This window comes from Phyllobates terribilis, unplaced genomic scaffold, assembly GCF_046119375.1.
Source record: "Phyllobates terribilis strain yellow unplaced genomic scaffold, ASM4611937v1 Scaffold_1__5_contigs__length_1240528914, whole genome shotgun sequence".
Taxonomy (NCBI): Eukaryota; Metazoa; Chordata; class Amphibia; order Anura; family Dendrobatidae; genus Phyllobates; species Phyllobates terribilis.
In genome coordinates, this window is record NW_027362761.1 from 902,335,143 (window position 1) to 902,360,135 (window position 24,993).

The 24,993-nt window shown below is 40.8% G+C and overlaps 1 protein-coding gene across 1 annotated transcript in view; it reads right to left on the bottom strand.

The window, feature by feature from the left end:
- Positions 1 to 3,051: 3,051 nt before the first annotated feature.
- Positions 3,052 to 24,993, bottom strand: part of LOC141154738 (phosphatidylcholine:ceramide cholinephosphotransferase 2-like) — a 67,794-nt gene continuing 45,852 nt past the window's right edge. Inside the window, exons 2-6 of the mRNA XM_073641118.1 lie at positions 18,672 to 19,144; positions 14,087 to 14,204; positions 11,282 to 11,435; positions 6,473 to 6,639; positions 3,052 to 4,148 (exon numbers count right to left, since the gene is read on the bottom strand). Of these exons, the coding sequence (XP_073497219.1) occupies positions 3,945 to 4,148; positions 6,473 to 6,639; positions 11,282 to 11,435; positions 14,087 to 14,204; positions 18,672 to 19,126 (1,098 nt within the window). The 5' untranslated portion in view covers positions 19,127 to 19,144 and the 3' untranslated portion in view covers positions 3,052 to 3,944. The remainder of the gene's footprint in view (positions 4,149 to 6,472; positions 6,640 to 11,281; positions 11,436 to 14,086; positions 14,205 to 18,671; positions 19,145 to 24,993) is intronic.

A 24,993-nucleotide genomic window follows, 5' to 3' on the forward strand; every position in this document is an offset into this window, starting at 1 on the left:
TCTAATAGCCTAGTCTATACAGGAAATAAAAAAAAGTATACCAGCCTGGTGGGAACCAAAAATACATGCTTTTGGTCTTCTTCAGGTTTCGGGTGAATGGGTGCTTCTGGATACAGTTGATGCAAGATCATGGAGATTTCTTGGCATCTACACCAAACTGGCTCTGTAAACGCAGTGTGAATGCAGCCTTCATGAATACACTGGTACAAGTGAGTGTTTTTTGTGAACGGCATTAGACCATATACTAAAGGAATTACAACAATCTACAATATATCTTCAAGGTGCAAAATAACAGAGTACATATAAAGAGCTCACAATACATACATACACACAATGATGAAATGATTGGTCAAGAGAACATAACATTCAGTGAAGCTTCAGGATGAAAGTTATATATTTTACTATTTATTGCTTCAGGAAAATATTTTTTCTTAGTAGAGAAAAAACTTGTACAATGTCTCAAAATCAACCTAAGTCTTAATTTTTTTTAGCCCCAATACTTCTATAGATTAATTGCTGAATCTGCAAGAAATCCAAAAAAAAGTCTGGGATTTCTTCTCAAGTCATTCCCAACATTAGAAAGGGTCCTGACCTTTTCCAAAACAAGTAATCTATACTGTGGCGGCTTAATACGTCTGCATTTCAGAGTCCGTGTGCAGACTACAATTTCCACACTGACAGCGGCCCTCCTGATCCAAACTATCAGCTTCGTATATGCATATTAGGCTGTTAGTTTCAACCATGAAATGCAGTAGTCCTTGTTCCAGCCAGTGGCACCATTGGTGAACATCTCCCCCTTCAAGAGTGGTAAGCACCTTAAGAAACCTAGGAAAAAACAAAAAGACTATGGGGCACATTTATGTAAGACCTGGTCTTAATGAAAAATTAACAGGAGTTAAAAGAGGTATTCCCATCTCCAAGATCCTATCCCAATATGTAGAAGGTGTAATAATAATAATAATATTAGCAAATACCGCTAATTAGAAATGTAGTATAGTTTTTATAATTCACCATGTTGCTTACCTCATGTGCAGGGCCTTAGGTATCCACGGTTACGACCATTGATATAATGACAGCTAGTTTCAAGTGGTTGTAACCATGGATACCAAAGCTACTGCAATGCTCTGCACATGGGGTAAGCGATATAGCGAATCAGAAGAACTACACTACATTTCTAATTGAAGGTATTTGCTAATATTATTATTATTACACCTACTACATATTTGGACAGGATCTTGAAGATGAGAATACCCCTTTAAGTATGACAAATTTATTAAAAGGCAACGGCCTCTAAATAAGTTTGTTTAATCTTTTCTGTTCATGTGCGAGCATAGCAATGCTATATAGGCTGGTGTAGATTTACTTTATTACTTTCAATTTTTACTGGTGTAAATTACACTTATTTTGTTGGGCCGCAGAATGATCCACACCTCTAGCTAAGCCCTGGCCACTTTTTTTTTTTTTTTTTTTTTTAAAGTGCTGAGAGCAGAGCAAAATGAAAAAAAGTCGCAAATTCTTGAGCAAATCAAATGTGCTCCAAAATTTGCCACTTTTTTTCCTAACAGAATTCTGGCTCAAGTTGCAGAATAAAAGTCCCCCTATTCTCTTTGCAAGATGATTCTGAAAAATCACCATGTGTTATTTGCACAAATCCAAAAGTCTTTTTGTTTGTTATTAGTCCATTTCTTAAAAGTCAAAAGGTAGTTAAGTGTGAAATTGTGCAACCAATGATAAAAATGACAAGTGTTAAATAAGAATTAAATAAACCATGCACACCACAGTAAGATAACATACAGTAAAGGACGCCCTGCCACTTCCAGCATCCTCCTCTTGTATGGCAGGAAGTAACCTGGATATTTGGGTGACATGGAATAAACGAGGTCTTACTTCTTAAAGCCTATTAAACTTATTCTAATTTATAAAGAAAAAAAATTCTAAAAAAAATCCATAGACATATATATAAATTAGAATCATTCAGCCGTATTCATACATAACAATATGTGATAACAGGAATATAATATATTGGAGTCTTTTAATTTTTTTATAGTACCTCTAAAGATACGTAAACCTCAGAAGCTAAAAGTAAATGTTCACCTTCGAACACCATTCTACAATTTACAGTATATATGAAATAAAAACTTGGGTAACTTTGTAAATACATTGCATTACATATATTGTATTGATAATAGAAAAGCTGGCATTAGAGGTGCAGAGCTGCCGTTACAATTCCATGGGCTTCAGAGCTGAAATCCGACAGAAGCCCCTGTTGGATCAGTGCATGGACTGCATTCCTTTCTAGTGATTTACATCCTGGGAAATCTAATCTTTACACCAGGTACTATACAGTAATCTTCTTAAAAAGAATAAACTTTTGCCACTCCATTAAAGAAGATCAGCAAAGCTCTGTTCCTGCACTTATGTCCTCCGTTGATAGTATACATTAGGCCACGGTCCCACTGTCAGTATTCGGTCAGTATTTTTTCTAAGGAGTGGGAGCCAAAACCAGGAGTGGGTGATAGAAACAAGTCACCAATTCTGCATTTATTATACTTTTTCTCTGATTGTTCCTCACCAGGTTTTGGCTCCCACGCCTGAGAAAAAATACTGACCGAATACTGATAGTGGGGTCGTGGCCTTAGGAGGATTTCCTGATGTATACATCTGATGCACAGCTACGATACATGCCACTGTATAAGCATTGCATATAGCTTCCTGTTCTCGCTCAGATGGAAATCACCGATTGGCTACAGTGATTACGTGACACTATTTATGTCAGGAGACTGGCGGGTGACACAGGGCTGAGAGATGAGGAACGTCGCTTGTCCAGGAGTTAAGTATAGATTTTAACAGATTTTATTTTTTTTTTTTTATCATCATGCAGCACCCTGGAGCCATTAATAAGGGATCGTCCACTAGTGGATAACCCTTTTAACTAGAATAGAATAAAAAAGAATACTTTATTCATGTGTTAAGACTGGTAGAGTAGCAATAGTACTGGTTTGTACTTGATACTGGAAACCTGAGCCATATATGCACAACAGTCTCCCCAGATGGTGCTGAAGATAGCTAAGTGGTCAGCCTTTTGGCATATGCTGGACAAACAGGGCCCCGTATACACTCTTACCAGTTACTGTCTGTGTTGAAAAGTACTGTATTTCCAAAAGAAAACAGCAGAATTATGAATACAGCTCTGGACACAGGATGTAACGCAGGATTAGTGATGAAATGTATTGACAAAGTCACATAACCTTTTGTGTCCATTATTTTTATATACAAAATTCATCAATATTTAAAAAGGTGAACAAGTGCTTTAATGCCCAAAACTGATAAATCAGAAAACTGTCCTTGTGACTGAAGGCGTCTGTTCTATGTGGTACAGTAATACATTTGCCTCTTAAGGAAAGTTCATGTTTTAGAGGAAAATATTATAATGTGAATATTTCTAAGTTTTTGTGTAGTTCTGGTAATCTTTTAGTACATGTACTTCATGCACAATAATAACTCTGTGCAGGCCTGTGTCAGAATAAGTGCCATTCCTATGTCACCATAAATGTATTGGTTTTGTTAATGACCCTCAAATGTCCAAAAAGCCCCAAATGAGACATAGGGAACAAAAACCAATGGTTCAAAGAGAAATGAAATATTTTGTATGAGACATTCTTATAACAGCACTTTATGAAAGTTCCCAACAGGACTCAGACACTTCCATAGACTACACTAGTCTCACCTGACACGGATCCAAAAATGTAGTGCAAGTGTCAAAGAATGTGATAAAATACAGGGAGCGCGATGCTTGTGCATCTGGTGTGCAACCACCTTTGTAATCAAAGATATAAATGTTTGGTCCAGTTCATTATGTACAGTAGCATCTTCTTAAGATAAGAAGGTATTCCTTTGGTTGAGAATTTTTTTATTTTTCCTTTTTGGTCCTTTCATTGGTGCATTTAGGTGCATTTTTCAACATCTTCCCCCGTCTTCTGAACTCTGGAATAGGTTTTACATGAAGATTTGAAGCAACTAGGAGGCCAAGAAATGGGCCAGGAGAAGCTGCATGGGATGCAACCCTGAATGTTCTTCTCAAAGAAGGCAAATACAGGAAACCACCATGTTCGAGAAAGAAGATTGGTTGCGGTTGAGGTCTTCAATCCCTGAAAGAGGGAAAAATTCACATTATTCTTTATCAAAACAGGCGCTTGTACTAGGCGCTTCTATATTGTGGATCTGTAGCACAGAGCCGGTTATGGGCCCCTATTGTAATCTTGTGTGATAACTGTATGCCGAGAGACAAGCAGTATGTTCTAAATTAGCTTTTATTATATTAATTCATCAAGCAGTATTTTTTACCTACTTGCAACGTTTTTTTATTTTCTTTTTAAAGTAAAAATACTACAAGAATTGAATGGAGTTTTTTAACATGAATTTTGGAGAGGATTCTGCATAAACATCTTCAAATACTCAAAGTTTCCAACTTATTTCGCCTATAGTCCTGATTTTATTTGCCATCTTTAGACATGTATTTTTTTTTTTTTTAGCCAAAAAGTTCTGCATTAAAAATATCTGAGTGACTATACAAAGTTTTTTTTCCCTTACATAATGCCCAAAAATAGTGGCATATTTCAGTACATTTTATATTATAAACCAACTTTCCCTATAAACCTTTGATCTAGACAAGTGGGCTGGTCAGGATGCCCGATTAATATACAGAGCATACTTTTTACCAGCAATGGTAAGTTTTGAGGAACGGAATGCAAATATTACAATGTTTTTGAACATACTGTATATAATAAAAGTACAAAATGCTTTTGTCCTACACTGTATAAAACGGTTCTCCGAATAATAAATTAGAAACTTCAGATTCAGGACTAAAGTACAAACAGATGTTATCACGTGTTGTGACAATGTTCCAGAGTAACGTTATGTGCTACAGCAGCACGTCAAAATACACTGACTACAAAACGGCAAAGGAACAGTGCCCGTCACTGGGAATTACAATTTACTGCCACCTGAGGCTAAAGTTGGCTAAAGCAGCTGCAAAAAACGGTCTACGGAAATAATGGCATAGCAAGTGCACCAGCATCAGTTGTAAGAGATGGCCCCTGCTGCTGTAATAAACCTGCAAGTCCATGGTGCAAGTCATAGAGCGCTGCTGTCCCCCTGACCAAGTAGCACAGTATGCCACGCCTAATGATATACCCACAAAGCTGGGCAAAGCTGGCATGTCACTGGGCGCTGTACATTTCCCACATGTAAAAAAAAAAGCTCCATAGTGCATCCCAAGCGTATTGAAGAAGTCAATAGTTAAATAAAATACATCACTTTCTAGCTAAGGAGTCAGTAACGATATTGTAAAGCAGAGCACTCAGAATGACTGATAAAAACTGGGAATTAATTTAAAAGGTTAACAATTTTTATTAAAATAAAGCTTAAAAGGGGGTTGTCCCTTTACAGTTAATGTTTGTCCCTGAGCGCAGTTTGCTATTAAAAAAAAAAAGCAAACTGTACTATTACCTTCCCCAGCTCTACTGCCAAGTCTACTGCTCTCGGTATTTGGCATTGGCCGTGGTGCTGAAATCAAATCACATTAACAGCGAGTTGTTGATGTGATGTCGGCACATTGACATATTTGAAACGCTACATTGATGTGATCAACCAGTGAGCTCAGCAGCTCTGGCAGTATAGACGGAGTGCCCCACTCAGAGCCGCTGAGCCCACTAATTGGCTGCTGCACTGACAACGTCAATGCTGCAGCCAATATAAGATGCTGGGAGCAACAGTGAAGACACAGGGGAGATGGACACAGGGGAGGCGAGTACAGCTTGATCTATTTTTGGTCTTTTTTTTCTTTTTTTAAAAGCAAACTGCGCTCAGGTACAAACAGTAACTGAAAGAGGACAACCCCTTTAATCATGGTGTATTGAAAATGTATATATGAATGAAAAATTAGTGTGTATGAAAAAAAAATGCATTTCTTCCATTCATAAGGCTGAAAAACCTAGTAATATTCACAGCTGAATATTTGTTACAATATATAAATGTAAATAAGAAAAAAAAAAATGGGGACAGGGTACAAGACTACTGTTAATGATACATGTATGATTTAATTAATCAATTTAAAAAAGACACGATAATACAATATCAAATACCAGGAAAAAAATAAAAACAAAATCAGATTTATATTAAAAGCATGATGCATCAAAAAGAGACAAAAACTACAGTATTAAAAACATGATAAAGCACATGAAAAAAAAGAAAGAGCACTCAAAAATGTAAAGAAAAAAACGCAAGTAACTTAATTTACCTTATGGTACAGAAATACTGCAGAAAAATATGCATCGAAGACTTACCAAAAGCTCATCGTGGGAAGGAAGCCTAAAGATATGGTAAGGTAAATAGGGTTTCCATTCATTGACAGATGGGCTCTTGACAAACTGAACAAAAAACACACAGACACACACATTACATTTCTTCTTACCTTCTCATTAGCCATGGCATGATACCACCAGAAGAGTCTAGTGGTTATAAAATAAGCCACAATTACATCCACGGTGTAATGCTCACGTGCTACTAAAACGCAGATGACTCCTGAAGCGCTCAGAAGCCAGCAGAATATGTGAAACCACCAGAAGTGCCGAGGAGAATCTGTAAAACAAAATCACCATGAAAACCACCAAGTCTAAAGGCTTCAGCTTTAAGTCTGTGCCACATTCAGAGTTCACCCATTTACATCCCCAATTGCTGAGACGGTTTGCATAGCGAGTTAGACATTTTAGGTTGTCTACATCAGTGAATTGACTTCAGAATAACTTGGCTACCTAACTGTCAAAACCTTAGATTCATTAATAACATTTCTTCTGTAAAGAACTTGCTAAGTTTCTGGATATTATGTTCAACCAAGTTGTAGTGCAGAAAACTTGGCCAAGAACACAACCGTGTCTGCTGTTCCTGATTCTGTACACTCATTGCAACATCATAGTCTTGCTCGTAATAAATCGTTCCCTCATAATCAGCTTTTATAATCCTCTTCTAATGGGTTACAATTCATACTCACTGGCACATAAACTAAAATGAAAACTCAGTCATTCGATAATATGATACACATTCACTCGAAACGCAGGTTTGACGGGAGCCAGAATTGTCAGGTTCAGTCAACTCTGATCTACAATTCTCGTTGCTGGGTCCTTGCATTAAAGAACTGGTTTAGCGACCCCTGCGCTTGTAGCACTGCATCGTAGGGAACAAATTCTATGGTCACCTGTGAATTTCTTTCCCTAACAGAATAGTTGCTCTGCAGAACTAATGAGTCAAGTGTACATGAAGGGGCCAATTCATGAAACAGTTTTCATCAGAATTCTGACATAAAACTGCTTAAAGTGTTGCAAATGTTTTGGGCAACTCGTAGTTGTCCCCAAATTTTGTGACTTATTTTTACTCTCGCCCAAGCCAGGTCTGCCCACTTTGTTGAAAGGTATAAACATCTGTGTGAGATGGTTTATTGGATCCTGCATTCAGCAGGGGGTCAGACACGAGGACCCTGGAGGTCCCTTTCAACACTTAGATTGCACACAGGTGGACTTACATTCTATGAATCTAAGTGTCACACGCCTTTTCTGAAAGATCACAGAGGCTGCAACACCAATAAGCAAGAGGAACCACTAACCAAACAACAATATGAAGAAAAGGATATCTCCAAACAAGTCAGGGACAAAAATTGTTGAGAGGAGTAAGTCAGGGCTGGGTTCTTAAAAAAAATAATTAAAAAAAAAATCCCAATCTTTGATGATCCCCGGAGCACTATCAAATCCATTATCATTATCATTAAATAACATGGTACTTCAACAAACCTGCCAAGAGAGGGAAGCCCACCAAAACTCTCAGCCTGGGATAGAGGGCATTAATCAGAGAGACAGCAAAGAGACCAAAATGTAACACTGAAGGAGCTGCAGAGTTCCCAAGCAGAGACTGGAGCATCTGTCCATATGACCACAATAAGCCATACACTCCATAGAGGTGGCCAGAAAAAAGCCTTAACTTAACTTACACACAAAAATTGTAAGGCTCGTCTTGAGTTTGCCAAAAGACCTGTGGGAGGCTCCCCAAATACATGGAGGAAGGTGCTGTGGTCAGAGGAGACCAAAATCGAACTTTCTGACCACCAAGGTAAATGCTATGTCTGGCGTCAAACCGACACAGCTCTTCACCCCAGGAACACCTGGTAGCAGGGACAGGGAAAATGGTCCAAGTACAGGGATATTTTTAAGCAAAACCTGTTTCAGTCTGTCAGTGATTTTAAACTGGAACGGATTTTCACCTTCCAACAAGACAATGACCCAAAGCATACTGCTAAAGCAACACTCAAGTAGTTTAAGGGGAAATGTTTTGGAGTGATCTAGTCAAAGCCAAGACCTTAATAAAATTGAGACTCTGTGATCAGACTTGAAGATAGATGGTTTCCTCTGGTGAACAGCAAACTTGAAGGAGCTGGAGCAGTTTTGCCTTGAGGAAGAGGCAAAAATCCCAGTGGCAAGATGTGAAAAGCTCATAGAGACTTATCCAAAGTGGCTTGCAGCTGTAATTGCTACAAAAGGAAGGCTCTAGAAAGTACTGACTTTAGGGGGTAAATAGTCATGCACACTGAAGTTTTCAGTTATTTTGTCCTATTTGTTGTTTGCTACACAATAAAAAGAAAACCAAATGTTGACAGTTGCCGGCATGTTCTTTAAAGGAACTGATGAATACCCTAAAAAAAGCAAAAAAAAAAACAGTGAAATTCCAGGTTGTGAGGTAGTAAAGCACAAAATATACCAATGCCCTGGTACGCTAAAGGAAAATGGGGGTTCTGGCTGGGTGTGTGGGCTGTAACTGTAGAGGCGATACGCCCTTGCAGACCGCATGATGCGGGTGACTTCGGCTGGCCAGGACTAGGTGATATAAGGTTCAATGAAGAAGACCAACATTCAAAAACAAACTGTCTTTTACTGAACAAGAGCATGGGGAGGAGTATGTACAGTGGATAGTGGGTACAACACTTTGTGGACGTTTCCTTTAAAACATAGAACATCTTCATACACATTCCGTTCATTCCTGAGCTTGCTTCGCTCTCTGTCAGGGTAACCTCTCTCTCTGGGTTCACCTCTTCCCAGCACAACACTTCTGGAGCTTTCCTAGCCTCCAACAGCACCATTAACGAGTAGGCAAGATTCATATTCTTCAACCCACAGTTCCACGTCCTTTTCCACTTAGGGGAGCTACTTGCGCCACTATGGCCATTACTTAGCTTCTCTACTTGCCAACACCTTAGAACTACCTCACAGGGAACTCTCTCTTCATCCCGCTTTCCTTCTCAGAGATGCTCAGTCACTTGACTGTTAAATAACTCTGTACAGTCATGATAGAATTCCAGTCCCAGACCTCGTCTCCAGAGAATCACTCTCTCCTTCTAATGCTTTTCCTCATCTCCCCTCTGAATTACGCCATTTTTTATCTCGGTCTCAGATTACTTTCTCAATCCATACGACTCTGCTGACTACTCAGCCCAAAAGGTCTGTTCTAGCTCCTGGCTAGGCCCAATCTGTCTTCCTGACAGGGAACTCCCTCTGTTCCTTCACTTTAGCTCCTTCCACTCTGGGCTAGTCCCAACCATTAACTCTACCTGTCTTTATCAATTACCTGTGGCTGTGCAGAACACAACCTTTCACTAATAAAGCACATTACTAAACACATTGCACATAAAAATACACTGGAACAATACATATGTCCTCCAGAGGGAACGTGAGCAACACCTCCACCTCCTTACATACACAACATGTATTGGTTTGCACTGAGGCCTTTTTTTGCATGCATTCTGGCAAACCGCTTTTTTGGCATTTACTCTGGATTCGGTGTGCTGGATCGTTTGCCTGGGCACCCTCGCACATGTGGGCCTTGTTGTTGGTGCTGACCCAAGCCTCTTTGCCCATATACAGGTGCATCTCACTAAATTAGAATATCAAAAAATTAATTTATTTCAGTTCTTTTTTTTTGTGTTTTCATTGGCTGTAAGCCATAATCATCAACATTAACAGAAATAAACACTTGAAATAGATCACTCTGTTTGTAATGACTATATATAGGACTTTCACTTTTTGTATTGAAGAACTGAAATAAATTAACTTTTTGATGATATTCTAATTTAGTGAGATGCACCTGTATAGTGATGATGAAACTGTTTATAAAAAAAAAAAAATCATCTAATTATGAAGACATCACTCCAGCATCCCGAGAACATGGGCCTATAAAAAGACATCATTACCTCATTTAACATCCTGAATTTCATAGCACTGATAAGTGACTTGGCTTCCAAGCTAATATTCATCTAATGGTACAGGATGCTACATAAATGGTGTTCTGGTTTTTAGCAATAGCATTTTGAAAGAAATCAGATACAATCATTCCTGTGATGACTACAGCCTCATATTCATTAGCACCAGTTCCAGGGAAGGCATGACTGCTAATGTGTGCACCATAGCTCAGCTATGTGTCCATTGCTCTGTCCCAGGGTGGACCTATTGGGGGAAATTTGGCTTCATGCCACTTTTAATTCTATACCCATTTTCTAGAAGAATAAAAAGGGGTTGGTGAGGTTAAAGTGAATCTGTCAGCAGTTTTTGCTATATAATCTGAGTGCAGCATAACATAGGGCAAGAAGGCCTGATTCCAGGGATGTTTCACTTACTGGGCTGCTTGGTGTAGTTTTCCTAGAATATCTGTCTTGTCTGCTGGAGATGTAGTAGAGCTAAGAGTTAAACTGTTAAACTGTGTAAAACCGGCCCACACCCCTGATTGGCAGTTTCATGCGTCACTTTCCAATGTGAGGGAGCTGCTAATGAGTGGTGGGGGTGGGGTTACACAGATTAGCTGGCCTGGGCTGCACCTGAGACCTAGTCCTGTAGTGTTATCTTCCTGTTGATAAAATGCTAATTGCAATGAAACTACAACACACAGACTAATAAGTGACACATCACTGGATTTAGGCTCTCCTGCTCTATTCTATGCTGCTCTCAGATTAAATAGAAAAATCCTGCTGACTGGTTCCCTTTTAGAGCTAGATGGCATGACCAACTGTAGTCCACAGATTTACTAGAAGTTTAAGCAAAAATTTGGTGTAATTATATAGTGCTAATCCATGACTGCTCATAGCAAGTGTAGATTTAAAATTCTCGCATTCCTAAGATATCCCTAGGCTTCGCTTAGACAATTTTGTACTTTTGAGACATAAAAATAAATCGTAAAGCCCACAACTTACATTCTTTGATGAATAGGTAAGTGAGCGTGAGAATGACAGTATGACCGCTATACAGATAATCTCCACATAAGACGTGAGATCCTGTTATCGTCAATCCTCCTCCTGTTATTAATCGAAAGATTCTTTGTAATTTAGCATACGAGTCTCCATTTAACTAAAAACATAAGAAAATAACAAAAACGTCAGAACATAAGAAATGGGTGTTCACAGACAACGCAATGCAGTAAAGAAAAGCGAAATGGCTCCAGCAGTAGTCTACCTACATTATATTACCAAATAAAGCAGATGAGAAGAAAGCAACACATAATACATAATTTTACCAACCTACAGTCGTAGCCAAAAGTTTTGAGACTGACACAAATTTTGGTTTTTAGAAAGTTTGATGCTTCAGTGTTTTTAGATCTTTTAGTCGAATGTTTTGACGGTTACTGAAGTACAACTATCAGCATTCATACATATTTAAACCTTTACTGACAAATACATCACGTTTCTGCAAAGGCTTAATATTTACAGCATTGACTCTTTTCCAAAACTTTTGCAATCCACCCTGGCAGGCTGGATATCAGCATCTGGGCCAAATCCTGACTGATGACAACTAATTCTTGTCTAATCAGTGCTTGAAGTTTATCTCAATGTGTTATTCTTTGTCCATCTACTTTTTAATGACTGACCACAAGTTCTCAATAGGATTGATCTGGGGAGTTTCTTGGCTATGGACTCAAAATGTCAGTGTTTTGTTCACCGATTCACTTAGTTATCACTTTTGCATTCTCAGATGGTGCTGGATAAAGAATTGTTCACTCCAAAATGCTCCTGGATCATTGGGAGAAGGGGCTCTTGTAGGATATTTAGATATCCTTTTTTATTCACAGAAGTATTCTTAGGCAAAATTGTGAGTGAGCCAAGTCCCTTGGGTGAAGAGCATCCCCACACATGAATGGTCTCAGGATGCTTTATTGTTGGCATGACACAGGACTCATGGTAGCGCTCACCTTTTCTTCTCTGGACACTTATTCTTTCACTTGTCCCAACTGGTCTGAAGGGGTTTTCATCTGAGATATTAATTCATACTATTCAACAGCCGGACCATTAGTTCCCTATGGTGCTGCCAAGAGCTAGGCTCAGCTTTTTCCAGCTGCCCCATAAAGAATGCATGGAGTGATAGTTCCAGTTTGTATTGGGGAGAAGTGTTCCCAGTCAGGGATAAAAATTCTCCGATCTGCCAATCGGTGTCAGTCCCAGGAGTCGGACACCCACCGATCAGCTAATTATCAGCTATCCTGCGAATGAGTGATAACTTTTATTCACTGGACAACCCTTCTAAGCCTTAATCCAAGCAGAGGCAGAAACCCAGGGTGCATCTGCCTTCCTTGAATAAGTGAGTGGCCAGAAGTACCCATACATATTGAGCTCTTCCCAATATGCACATGAACAAGCCTGGGATGTACAAGCATGTGACTTGTGAAGAAATTGAAAATTGACGTTGACTGTTTTCAGAAAACTGTTATGTGACATAGTGAAAATGTGTCCTCATGGCAAAAATGTTGTTTAACCCTGAACTATGGGTATGCAACTTGGCCATACAAACAAATGGCGGCCAAGATTACTCGTTTCAGCCAACAACAAATTCTACCAACATCACCCTTCAAGGAGCACACAGCAGGTCTGAGCAGAACAGTGGTGGGTTCTGGGGAGACACTGTTCTATAGACTGAAATTTGACTCAAGTCAGGAATGGATAAAATAGAGTAGGACTAAATGCCCATAGATGTTAATCAAGATACACCCTAAGAATGGCAATAGAAGACATCTGTCTGAACTGAATAGGTGGTTCTTGAATATGTCCAGCCCTGACTTTATATAACATACTTCACGTAAATGGAATTATTCACATGATATGAGTAATTGCATTGATTTTTGTGATTTTCACAAAATTGCAGAAAAAAACAGTTATATGACTGCTATGCATAAATTCCCCGTTACTAAGCAGATACCAGACACCTTCCCAGCTCAAAAACTGATAGGATGCTATCAAAAGTGCTTTTCATATGTTCCAGTCTATACTGGTATAATAGTACATGATCTTCTTATATTACACTGTCTCATGAATACATCGAATGACATGGCTAACCCGGACCATGGCAACTACTGCTCAGAGATGGATGGACATGGTTAGTGAAGCACACCAACCCTGCCTCTGGGGACTTGGCAAGCAAATACTTTCAGCTTAGGTCAATTACTGCAAAATCACTAAAGAAAATGTAATGGAAAATAGAAAATGTGTATTTCCGAAAAAATGTTTAGGCAATTTCTGAACACATCATGCCCTCTTACACATCTTTTCTACCATTCTAAGGATCATTAGATGGGGAGTCTATCAGCTACACTAAACCAAAGATAAAGCTCTAGCAGTCCCATTACCGGACCAGTTAAACAGGTAAAGAATTAGGTAGATGTGGATGTAATGATCCAGATAGCCATCTTTAGGCCTCCCGCACATGGCAGTACCACATGCAAGAGGCTTTAAAGAGGCTCACAACATTTACTTGATTCTAAACTGCAAAACAGTAAGCAAGCCATGTGCCACTATGGTTCTCCGTACGGCGCCATATTGCAGACTTATTCTCCCCAAGGAGTATAAAAAGACAAAATGTCATATCATGACAACTGAAGTGAAATTGGGGGTATACAAAAGATAATATGGTTCAAATAGAAGTCTTTGGATCACTCTGCATAATATAAGACAGTGTGACATTTAGGTCTAAATATAAAAAAATAAGACCTGTGGGAATGTGAAAGTCCTCACCTTTGGGGCACATTGGATGTGCATTCCGGGCACAGGAAGCGTCGTAACATACATTGTAATACACCTGTACAAGTACAAAGTCCCGACAATAAAAAAGTATCTGCGGCCCACAATGGATCTGTAAGCAAAAAAGGAAGAAAGTCTTATGAGCCGCAACAGGTGTATAAATACATGATGTGCAAACTCCATAGACATTTGTATCTATGCTAATTTACTTGTACTGTTTAAAGGAATCTGTCACCATGTGTTTCTATGTAATCTGAGAGCAGCATGTTGTAGGGGCAGAGACTCTGATTCCAGTGATAGGTCACCGTTTTCTCTGCGGCAGATGTAGAAATGCTCAGAATGCTGACCCCTGTATAACCGCGCCCCCACCACCGATTAGCAGGTTTCTGCCTTTGCACAGTGTACACAGAAAGCTGCCAATCAGTGGTAGGGGCACGGTATTAAAGAAAAGGAGGACTACATGGCATCAGACATCTAGTCCTCAAGTGATAATGTGCTGCTGATAAAACACTGATTTTATTGGAAAAGCAACACACAGACTAGTAAGTGACACATCACTAGAATCAGGGTATCAAAAACCTTTCCTTTTAAGCACCACTTCAGCGTTTTTATTTATTTTACTGCAGGATTGGAAATTTTAATCTAAGGAGCGATCTGGTGGTCACTTTTCAATGTAAGTCTATGACCGCCTCGTTCTGCCACTCATAGACGTGCATTGGGAGCTTGTGACCGGTACTTCTGACTTGAGTCAGAAGTTGTGGTCACAAGATGACGGAGCGGGCCAGAGTGGCACCGATCATAGGTGAAGACGGCGGCTGGTAAGTATGACATTAGGGGCAGGGACCTTAAATTAGAATCACCACTCCAGTGCTGAAAAAATACAAACTGCTGGAGTGGTGATTTAAAGGGAATCTGTCACCCCCTGGGACTGTTCAGACCGCTAATATGGGCAGACAGGTGATAGAAAAGTGAATCTATACTTACCTGTATGCCTCATATTATAGGTCTGGTTGCTGTGTAATAGCAGAATTAATTTAATAAAAAAGCTAAGCTTCGCGTCCCCCGGACGCCAAGAAATCCCCACCTACTAGCCCTATTTCCATATTCACCCCACCTCCCCTGCACAGGGCGCTGTGAGGTGCAGTTCCCGGCCGGATCCCGCGCCTGCGCTGTTTCCTCTGTACGGACTGCGCTCTTCTCCCTGCTGTCAGTGTAGTGTTGTGCAGCAGGAAACTTGTGCGCAGGTGCCAGTAACACTGCCTTCCCAGCGCCTGCGCAGAAGATCCCTGCTGCACAACACTACACTGACATCAGGGAGAAGAGCGCTGTCCGTACAGAGGAAACAGCGCAGGCGCGGGATCCGGCCGGGAACTGCATGTCACAGGGCCCTGTGACGTGCAGGGGAGGAGGGGTGAGTATGGAAATAGGGCAAGTAGGCGGGGACTTCTTGGCATCCGGGGGACGCAAAGCTTAGCTTTTTATTAAATTATTTCTGCTATTACACAGCAACCAGAGCTCTAATATGGGCCATACAGGTAAGTATAAATTCACATTTCTATCACCTGTCTGCCCATATTATCGGTCTGAAAAGTCCCAGGGGGTGACAGATTCCCCTTAAAGGGAGCCAGTAATTAAGAAAATCAACCTATATTTATCTGCAGCCATTGTGCATTTGTATGGATGACATAGATAAAATGAGTTTCTCTCCATTTATTACAGCTCTCTGTATTAAATAGACCATTCTGTGAAACATTACATTAACCACCTGCCAGGAGAACAAATATCCTATAAAACAGAAGACAGGAGGCCTCCTTCATATATCAACTGTAAAGTTGGCTTACAGCAAACCATCCATATCCATTTATTATGTATACTTCAAGTATAATTACTTCTCAAGTAGTTGACAGCAGTCCTTAAAAAAAGTTCCCATGATAAGTATTTGCTTCTTTTTTGATATTTCATATCAGAGTTACAGCAAAGTGAATAAAAGATAGAAATCTCATGCTCCCTGTGCTTTTTTTACGCTACTGAAACGATTTGTGGTGCGATTTTGAAATCCACAAGTCAATTTCTCTTGCAATAAATAAGCATTTTATCAGTAAAATCTTCAGGCAAAAAAAAACAAAAACACACGTGTTTAGTGTGCTTCCGTAGCAGACATGCACAAGAAAAAAAAATTGAAGGTAGTCCGCACACAAGTTACTTAGCGTCGATAAAACTTTATTTATTGTGTATTCAAAACAAAGTGACTTCATTTAAAAGCAGGACCCATCAAAAAAGGAGACAAAAACCACAGCATAAAAAAACGTAATAAGAACACATGTAAAAATAATGCACTCAAAAACACAAATCATTTAATAGGCGCAGAAATGTTGCAGAAAATCTGCAACATCAACAATTCACCAAATGCTCAACATGGGAACTTACACGGTGCAGGATCTTGAATGGCAGGTAACATCAAGAAATCATTTTATATTTCAAATTCTTAAAGAGAATCTGCCAGTAGGATCAACCCTATAACAGAGGCGGTTGATCCAGCACTTCCAATAAAACGTATATTTTTATTCAGAAAATTTCATCCATAAAAGATATATAATTCCATAAGAAATCCACAAACCTTACGGAAAAGTGTGTCATCTGAGGAAATAGTCCCAAGGGAGATACATTCAAGGTATTGGTTGACGCGTTTCAAAGTGAATAAGAAGTATCACTTCGAAATGCGTCAACCAATACCTTGAATGTATCTCCCTTGGGACTATTTCCTCAGATGACACACTTTTCCATATGTTTTTGTGGATTTCTTATGGAATTATATATCTTTTATGGATGAAATTTTCTGAATAAAAATATACGTTTTATTGGAAGTGCTGGATCAACCGCCTCTGTTATATGGACTATTCCCTTTGGAACTTGGATCCGTGCACACCTGCATCTGTGAATAGGTGAGCTGATTGCCTACAATTCTTCTTTGCTAGGATCAACCCTACTAAGCCATCTGTTGCACACATGCCCCGGTCCCTTAGATTTTCTTCTGCTAAACGTCTGGCTTTTCTAGTAGCCTGGCATGCTGCTATGTGTTGTCTTACTTGGGCCTATATAAGGCCTCCCAAGACACACACCTAGGTCTTGGTATTGCTCTAAGACTTGCTAATGACTCTACCAGTCCACAGTTATCAGGATGTCTTCTTGCTGTCTGTGGTTTCCCGTCCATGAGGTACTGTACTTGTCTGCAGCTTCCAGTAACCTCGCTCATCTGTTTGGGTGTAGTTCCCAGTAACCTTGTCGACCTGCTTGTCTGCGCTTTCCAGTAATGTTGCTACCTGTCAGTGGTCTTCAGGACTTTACCTACCTGCGGTTTCTTGTATCGCAACTTGACTGCAGTTTCCAAGACGTATTCCTGGCTGTCTGTGGCTTCCACAGTATTTCTAGTTTCTCCGGAGTTTTGTCTGCTACCTGTCCCTCTAGGATCTTTTCTATATGTCCGCCTGAGGTTTTCAGGATGTCTTCCTGGTTGTGTGCAGCCTACATGGTATTAGACTTTCTTGCTACACCATAGTTTTGTCTGTTACCTGTATGTGATCTCCTGGACTTTCCCTGCCTTCCAGCAGTTTCCTGTATTTCGCCTGCTTGCCTGCCTATGGTCACCTGGACGTTTTCCGCCTCCCAGCGTTTTCCAGCATCCAGCCTGCTTGCCTGTGATCTCCTAGATGTCTCCCTCCTGTCAGCGGTTTCCAGCATCCCGCCTGCTTGTCTGTGGTTTCCAGGACTTTATTAAAACTTTTAGTTTGCCTCTACGTGACCGCCTGTGGCTTCTAGTAACTCTGCTTTTTGTTTCCCATGTGCACACCTGCCAGCTGCACTGACGCCTATGGCCCGAGTGCCAACCCAGACCTTGGGCTTAGAGGATCCACCTTACCGTGTGAGCCCGCTATGCGTAACACGGTCTATATGGGCATACAGGTCATATGAAGCTGAATAAATTGATCCCTTTATATCTGCAATCTGATGATTTATCCCTGAGAAATTAACCTTTTGCTTATATGCAAATGAGTTAAGATCTATGGGCCCGACACTAATCTAGATGAGAATCTACCTCCAGAACGTACCATAAATGAAAGAAGATATTACCAGTGTGATGTGTAATGGCCGCTCTCTGCTCTCCTGATCTCCCTGCAGAGCTGTGTGTGATTATACCCGACACATCTGCAGGTTCCTCTCAGCTAAATTCTGCCTCAATAATTCTCTGCCTTGTCTGAACACACCATTAGCGGCTTTACCAGTGAACAATGTAGTCAGACCGTGCTCTGTATAAGAACCAACAAAATAGTTTGGTGTATTGGGATTGCTACCTAGACAATCCTAAATTCTGGCTTTGCAAATCAGCCCTATTTTATGGTTTGCCTTAAAACCACAAATTTCAGGATTCTATCCTCTTGAAAATTATACAGCATTTTCAGAAACAGTATATTTGGTGCCTTATAAAAAAAAGCCCCCAAAAACGATAATATATTTTTTCTATTTTAAGACAAGATTAACTATTTAAAAGGTAGTGTGTTCCTGAAATATCACCAGTACTTACTTATATCTTAGAAAAACCCATTGGATAAACCATATTCCAACCAAAATCATTCCATTTATCTCCGAGACAGTAAATGCCCATGGTGCTCGATCAATGTAGTCAAAGAACTTGTCCGGTAAAGGTGGGCTCACCTCTTTAGGAGGAACTCTTTCATTAACAACTGTGATCATTACTGTGGTGAGGATCATATTGAAGAGCGCATAGACAAAGGCAACTCCAGTTTTCCACCATTCTAGAGGATATTTATTTTTAGCGTCTTCTGGCAAACTTATCTGAATATAGTCTGGATACTTCTTTGTACCTTTACGTAGACCATTGGATAAAGTTTTGGGTTTAGTTTTAATATTTTTGTCATCTTCACTGTTTGAGGAGGCAGATCTTGGAAAGCCGTTGTGTGTTTCGCTGCCTGGAGTTTCTTTATGTACTTCAATGACTGCAGTCTCAATAGTATCCATTGGCACAACAAAAATCACCTGTTATGAGAAAAAGAAAAATCACAAATCTGTCAGTGATTAGCTACATCTTCCTAAACAGGTCATATACTAAATTCATATTTGCACAGAGATTGAGGAGTACTTTCTTTACAGCGGTGTGGCATGTTTAAAGGGGCTGTCCCGAGTTTTTGATGACCTATCCTGGAGATAAGTCATCAATATCAGATCAGTGGGGGTCGGACACCAGACTCCCTTACGATCAGCTGTTATTAGCTCTGGACGGTGGAAAAATGTGAATACATTACAGAGCTGCACAGCACAGCTCCATACAATGTGTAGTGGCTGCTGTGGGGTACTGCAGAACAGCTCCCATACAAGAGAATTCAGTATAACAGGAATTAATGTGCAGTACCAGTCAGTCAGTTGAATGGAGCTGCAAGTTCCAGCACAGTTCAATCTGGCTGTCGCCAAAGCTTAAATCAGCTCAATAGAGGGTGTGCCGGATGTCAAATCCCCACCAATAGAATACTGATGTCCTATCCAAAGGATAGGTCATCAATCTGTGACTGCACAACCCCGTTAATAGGTTACTCCCATGGAAATTACACGTATGGTAAATCAACTATAAATTGGGAAGGGAAAAGAGGAAAAGATGTGAATGGAAAATTTTTCTAAGGCCCTTAGAAAAAGCCGGTATACCGGCGAAACGCGCATCAGGGACTGAGTCCCGTGTTCTGATACTATAGGTGGATAGGGAATTTTGATTATACCAATGAATAACAGTGAATCATATTCTAAGCAACTTTGATTTAAGGTCCTCAGGCTAGCTTGTGATCCATATAGCACACGTGCAGTTCAGGTGCTCTGTGATCTTAGCGTGGTATAGCATGCAGACCGCAGTCTTATGTGTGTGGTACCTAGAGACTTCATTATTTAGCTTACCTACGATCATTGCAGCATTGTGCACTGACCGACTGTCTTGTGGTTTTGACATAATACAGCATACTGACCCTGCAATCTCATGTGTGAACTATCCTGGAGATTTATGAGTAAGCACGTGCTGCTATCAGCCCAGCTATTCACGTGCGGCCGGGCGCACCGATCGCAAATTCAGGAGAGGAACTGAAGATAAATAGTTTGGCTAGGGAATACCATCCCGAGACCACACTTTACACTATTAATCTGTCAGCCTCTTTAATCTCTTTAATAAATTTATGGCTTGATGGTGTGAACTGTCAAAGCATTTACCGGCAATTACAGAGCTCAACACCTTAATATATATATAAATATATACATACCGTATATTCCGGCGTATAAGACGACTTTTGAAGACTGAAAAATCTTCTGTCTAGTCTGGGGTCGTCTTATACGCCGGTAATGCTTTTGAACTTTCAGAAATTGACATGCGGGGATACTCTGGGGGTGTTAATAAGCTGCCGTGGCCGTATCCCTGCCATGTCGGAGTTAATATAAGGTGGAGGGAGTTAAAATACGGCGGCGGTAGGTCCAGACAGTCAGCGCTTCTGTGCTGAAACTGACACATCGCTGCGTATTCCCAGCTCCGGACACAGCGCAGGACTTCTGTGCCGACAGCTTTCACTTGTCACAGAAGCGCTGCGCTGTGTCCGGAGCTGGGAAGTTCGCATCGCTTCTGTGACAATATATGAAAAGCCGGCAATTCAGCAGCGGCATAAGCCGGCACCCGACAATTTAGAATAGAAAGAATAGAGCATCACACATAGATTAGATAGATAGAAACATGTCAGTCACATATATATGAAGTACAGTGACAGTATTGCTTACTGTACTTGTCATTTAGTGTAAAGGATTTATCAAAACAAATACTAGTGTTTTCATGCACCGTCTCTTTAAAAAAGCCGGCCGGCAATTCAGCATCGGTACCCGACAATTTATAACAGAAAGATAGAGCATCACACATAGATTAGATAGATAGAAACATGTCAGTCACATATATATGAAGTACAGTGACAGTGCTGGTTACTGTACTTGTCATCTAGTGTTAAAAAAACGGATTTATTTAAAAAAAAATTGGCGTGGGGTTCCCCGTAATTTTAGTCTCTAGCGGAGGTTAAGCAGACAGCTGGGGCAGATGTTTGAAGCCTGGGAAGGGGGTAATACCCACGGAGCTTCCCAGGCTACTAATATCAGCCCCCAGCTGAATACCTAGCCTTTACTAGCTATTAAAATGGGGGACCCCCCAAAAAAAATGACGTGGGGTCCCCCCTAATTTAATAGCTAGCAAAGGCTAGGCAGACAGCTGGGGGCTGATATTAATAGCCCAGGAAGGGAGCCATGAATATTGGCCCCCTCCCAGGCTAGAAACACCAGCCGTCAGCCGCCCCAGAAATGGCGCATCCATAGGATGCGCCAATTCTGGCACTTAGCCTCGCTCTTCCACGCTGCCCTGGTGCGGTGGCAGGGGGTAATAGGGCTGGGGTTGATGTCAGCTTATAATGCCAGCTGACATCAAGCCCAGGTTAGTAAAAACCCCATAGTAAAAGTTAAAAAAAACACAAACACCCAGAATAAAGTCCTTTAATTGAAATAAACACACAATTCTTTATTGTTCTAAATTAAACCATACTTACCATCACGCCCATTCCAGCTGAAGCCAACGATCTCCTGCAATAAAAGTAAAATAATAAAGCAACCTCATCCTTACCTTTCCATGGTTCCCAGGACAGCTTCCGCTCTGCTACATCGAGATGACAGGCTGGACCGCAGCAGAACGCTGCCATCCAGCCTGTCATCCCGCAGACACTGAGAAGCGCAGGCATGCTTGCGCTCTGCAGTGTCTGGCTGTGACGGCATCCAGATGAGCCGACAATGAACTCAGCTCACCTCCTGGACGTCCGTCACTGACAGCGTGGGAAACTTCTACTGCGCATGCGGGGAGCAGGAGAATTTTCCCACGCTGTCAGTGACGTGCATGAGGTGAGCCGAGTTCATTGGACATGATCTCGGCTCATCTGGATGCCGTCACAGTCAGACACTGAGGAGCACAAGCATGCCTGCGCTTCTCAGTGTCTGCCGCATGGCAAGCTGAACGGCAGCGTTCTGCTGCGGTGCAGCCTGTCATGTGAATGTAGCAGAGCTGGACCGGTCCTGGGAACCATGGAGAGGTAAGGATGAGGTTGCTTTATTATTTTACTTTTATTGCAGGAGATCGTTGGCTTCAGCTGGAATGGGCGTGATGGTAAGTATGGTTTAATTTAGAACATTAAAAAATTGTGTCTTTATTTCAATTAAAGGACTTTATTCTGGGTGTTTGTGTTTTTTTTAATTACTTTACTAGAAATTCATGGCGGTCATGTCTAATATTGGCGTGACCCCATGAATTTCGGGCTTAGGGCCAGCTGATAATGCCAAGCTGGCCTTAACCCCTTTATTACCCAGTGAGCCACCGCACCAGGGCCCTGGATGAGTTGGGTACAGCGCCAGAAGATGGCGCTTCTATGAACGCGCCATTTTCCGGGGTGGCTGCGGACTGCAATTTGCAGCGGGGGGGGGGGGCCAGAAAGCTTGGGCCTCCCTGCGCTGCAGATTCCAGCCCCCAGCTGCCTAGTTGTACCTGGCTGGACACAAAAATAGGGCGAAGCCCCACGTCTTTTTTTTTTAAATTATTTCATGAAATAATTAAAAAAAAAAAGGGCTTCCCTATATTGTTGTGTCCGGCCAGGTACAAATAGGCAGCTGGTGGTTGGGGGCAGCCCGTTCCTGCCTGCTGTACCTGGCTGGACACAAAAATATGGCGAAGCCCACGTCAACATTTTTGGGAAAAATTAATTACAAAATTAATAATAATTTAGGGACTGCATCTTTATTAACCCCTCAATTGTAATTTAGTGTTAAAATAAAGGATTTTTTAAAAAGAAAATTGGCGTGGGATCCACCATCATTATAGTCTCTAGCGGAGGTTAAGCAGACGGCTGGGGCAGATGTTTGAAGTCTGGGAAGGGGGTAATACCCACGGAGCTTCCCAGGCTACTAATATCAGCCCCCAGCTGAATACCTAGCCTTTACTAGCTATTAGAATGGGGGACCCACCCAAAAAATGACGTGGGGTCCCCCCTATTTTAATATGTTTATGAGTGACAGTTTTCCTGCTATATACCTGCATGTCATAAGAATTTAAATTAAAAAAAGGACCATGTTAAATTCAAATCTGTTTTTTTTTAATTTTTACCGGTGTTTGGTATGCGTTGGAAAAGGGGTAGTCTTATACGGTGAATATATCCTAAACTCTATATTTTAACAGGAAAGTAGGGGGGTCGTCTTATACACCAGGTCGTCTTATACGCCGGAATATACGGTACATACATACACACACACACACACACACACACACATTAAAGCATGATCCATAATAGAGCATTACAACAGGCAGTGTCAGACTATATGAATTGATATCAGGTGTAAAACATAGCTCACATTTATATGAGCAATCTATGTCAACTGCTTGATAGATAACTGACAATGAATTATCATTGGGCTAATTTATATTTTATTTTCCATTCACATCTTTTCCTCTTTTCCCTTCCCAATTTATACTTTATATAATTATGGTGGTGTGCACCAGTGAATGGCAGTCTAATGAGATATGATCTCTATTTCTTTACATATGGTAAATCCACAGTTGATTTGTGAGGAGTTCCCAGGGGTAACATTTCTCCATATGGAGAGTGACACACCAGCTCTGGCACGTCAAGGTAAGGAGGCTTATTCGCCACGCAATGCTCCTCTGGGCGCTATAGAGTACAAGTCCTCTTTTTCTCTGAAGAGGCAATTTGCATATGAGGAGTTCCCAAAATTTTTAAGTGTGCTTGCTCCGCAATTTTCAGAATTTGTATACAAATTACAATACAGAATTAGAATACCGTATTTCTCGGACTATAAGTCTTATAGTCCAAATGTTGCTGGGGTGTGTGTGTGTGTGTGTGTGAGATTATTTATTTATATATATATATATACATACACAGTACAGACCAAAAGTTTGGACACACCTTCTCATTTAAAGATTTTTCTGTATTTTCATGACTTTGAAAATTGCACTTTCACACTGAAGGCATCAAAACTATGAATTAACACATGTGGAATTATATACTTAACAAAAAAGTATGAAACAACTGAAAATATGTCTTATATTCTAGGTTCTTCGAAGTAGCCACCTTTTGCTTTGATGACGGCTTTGCACACTCTTGGCATTCTCTTGATGAGCTTCAAGAGGTAGTCACCGGAAATGGTTTTAACTTCACAGGTGTGCCCTGTCAGGTTTAATAAGTGGGATTTCTTGCCTTATAAATGGGGTTGGGACCATCAGTTGTGTTGTGCAGAAGTCTGGTGGATACACAGCTGATAGTCCTACTGAATAGACTGTTAGAATTTGTATTATGGCAAGAAAGAAGCAGCTAAGTAAAGAAAAACGAGTGGCCATCATTGCTTTAAGAAATGAAGGTCAGTCAGTCCGAAAAATTGGGCAAACTTTGAAAGTGTCCCCAAGTGCAGTTGCAAAAACCATCAAGCACTACAAAGAAACTGGCTCACATGAGGACCGACCCAGGAAAGGAAGACCAAGAGTCACCTCTGCTTCTGAGGATAAGTTTACCCAATTCACCAGCCTCAGAAATCGCAGGTTAACAGCAGCTCAGATTAGAGACCAGGTCAAAGCCACACAGAGTTCTAGCAGCAGACACATCTCTACAACAACTGTTAAAGGATACTTTGTGCAGCAGGCCTTCATGGCAAAATAGCTGCTAGGAAACCACTGCTAAGGACAGGCAACAAGCAGAAGAGATTTGTTTGGGCTAAAGAACACAAGGAATGGACCAGTGGAAATCTGTGCTTTGGTCTGATGAGTCCAAATTTGA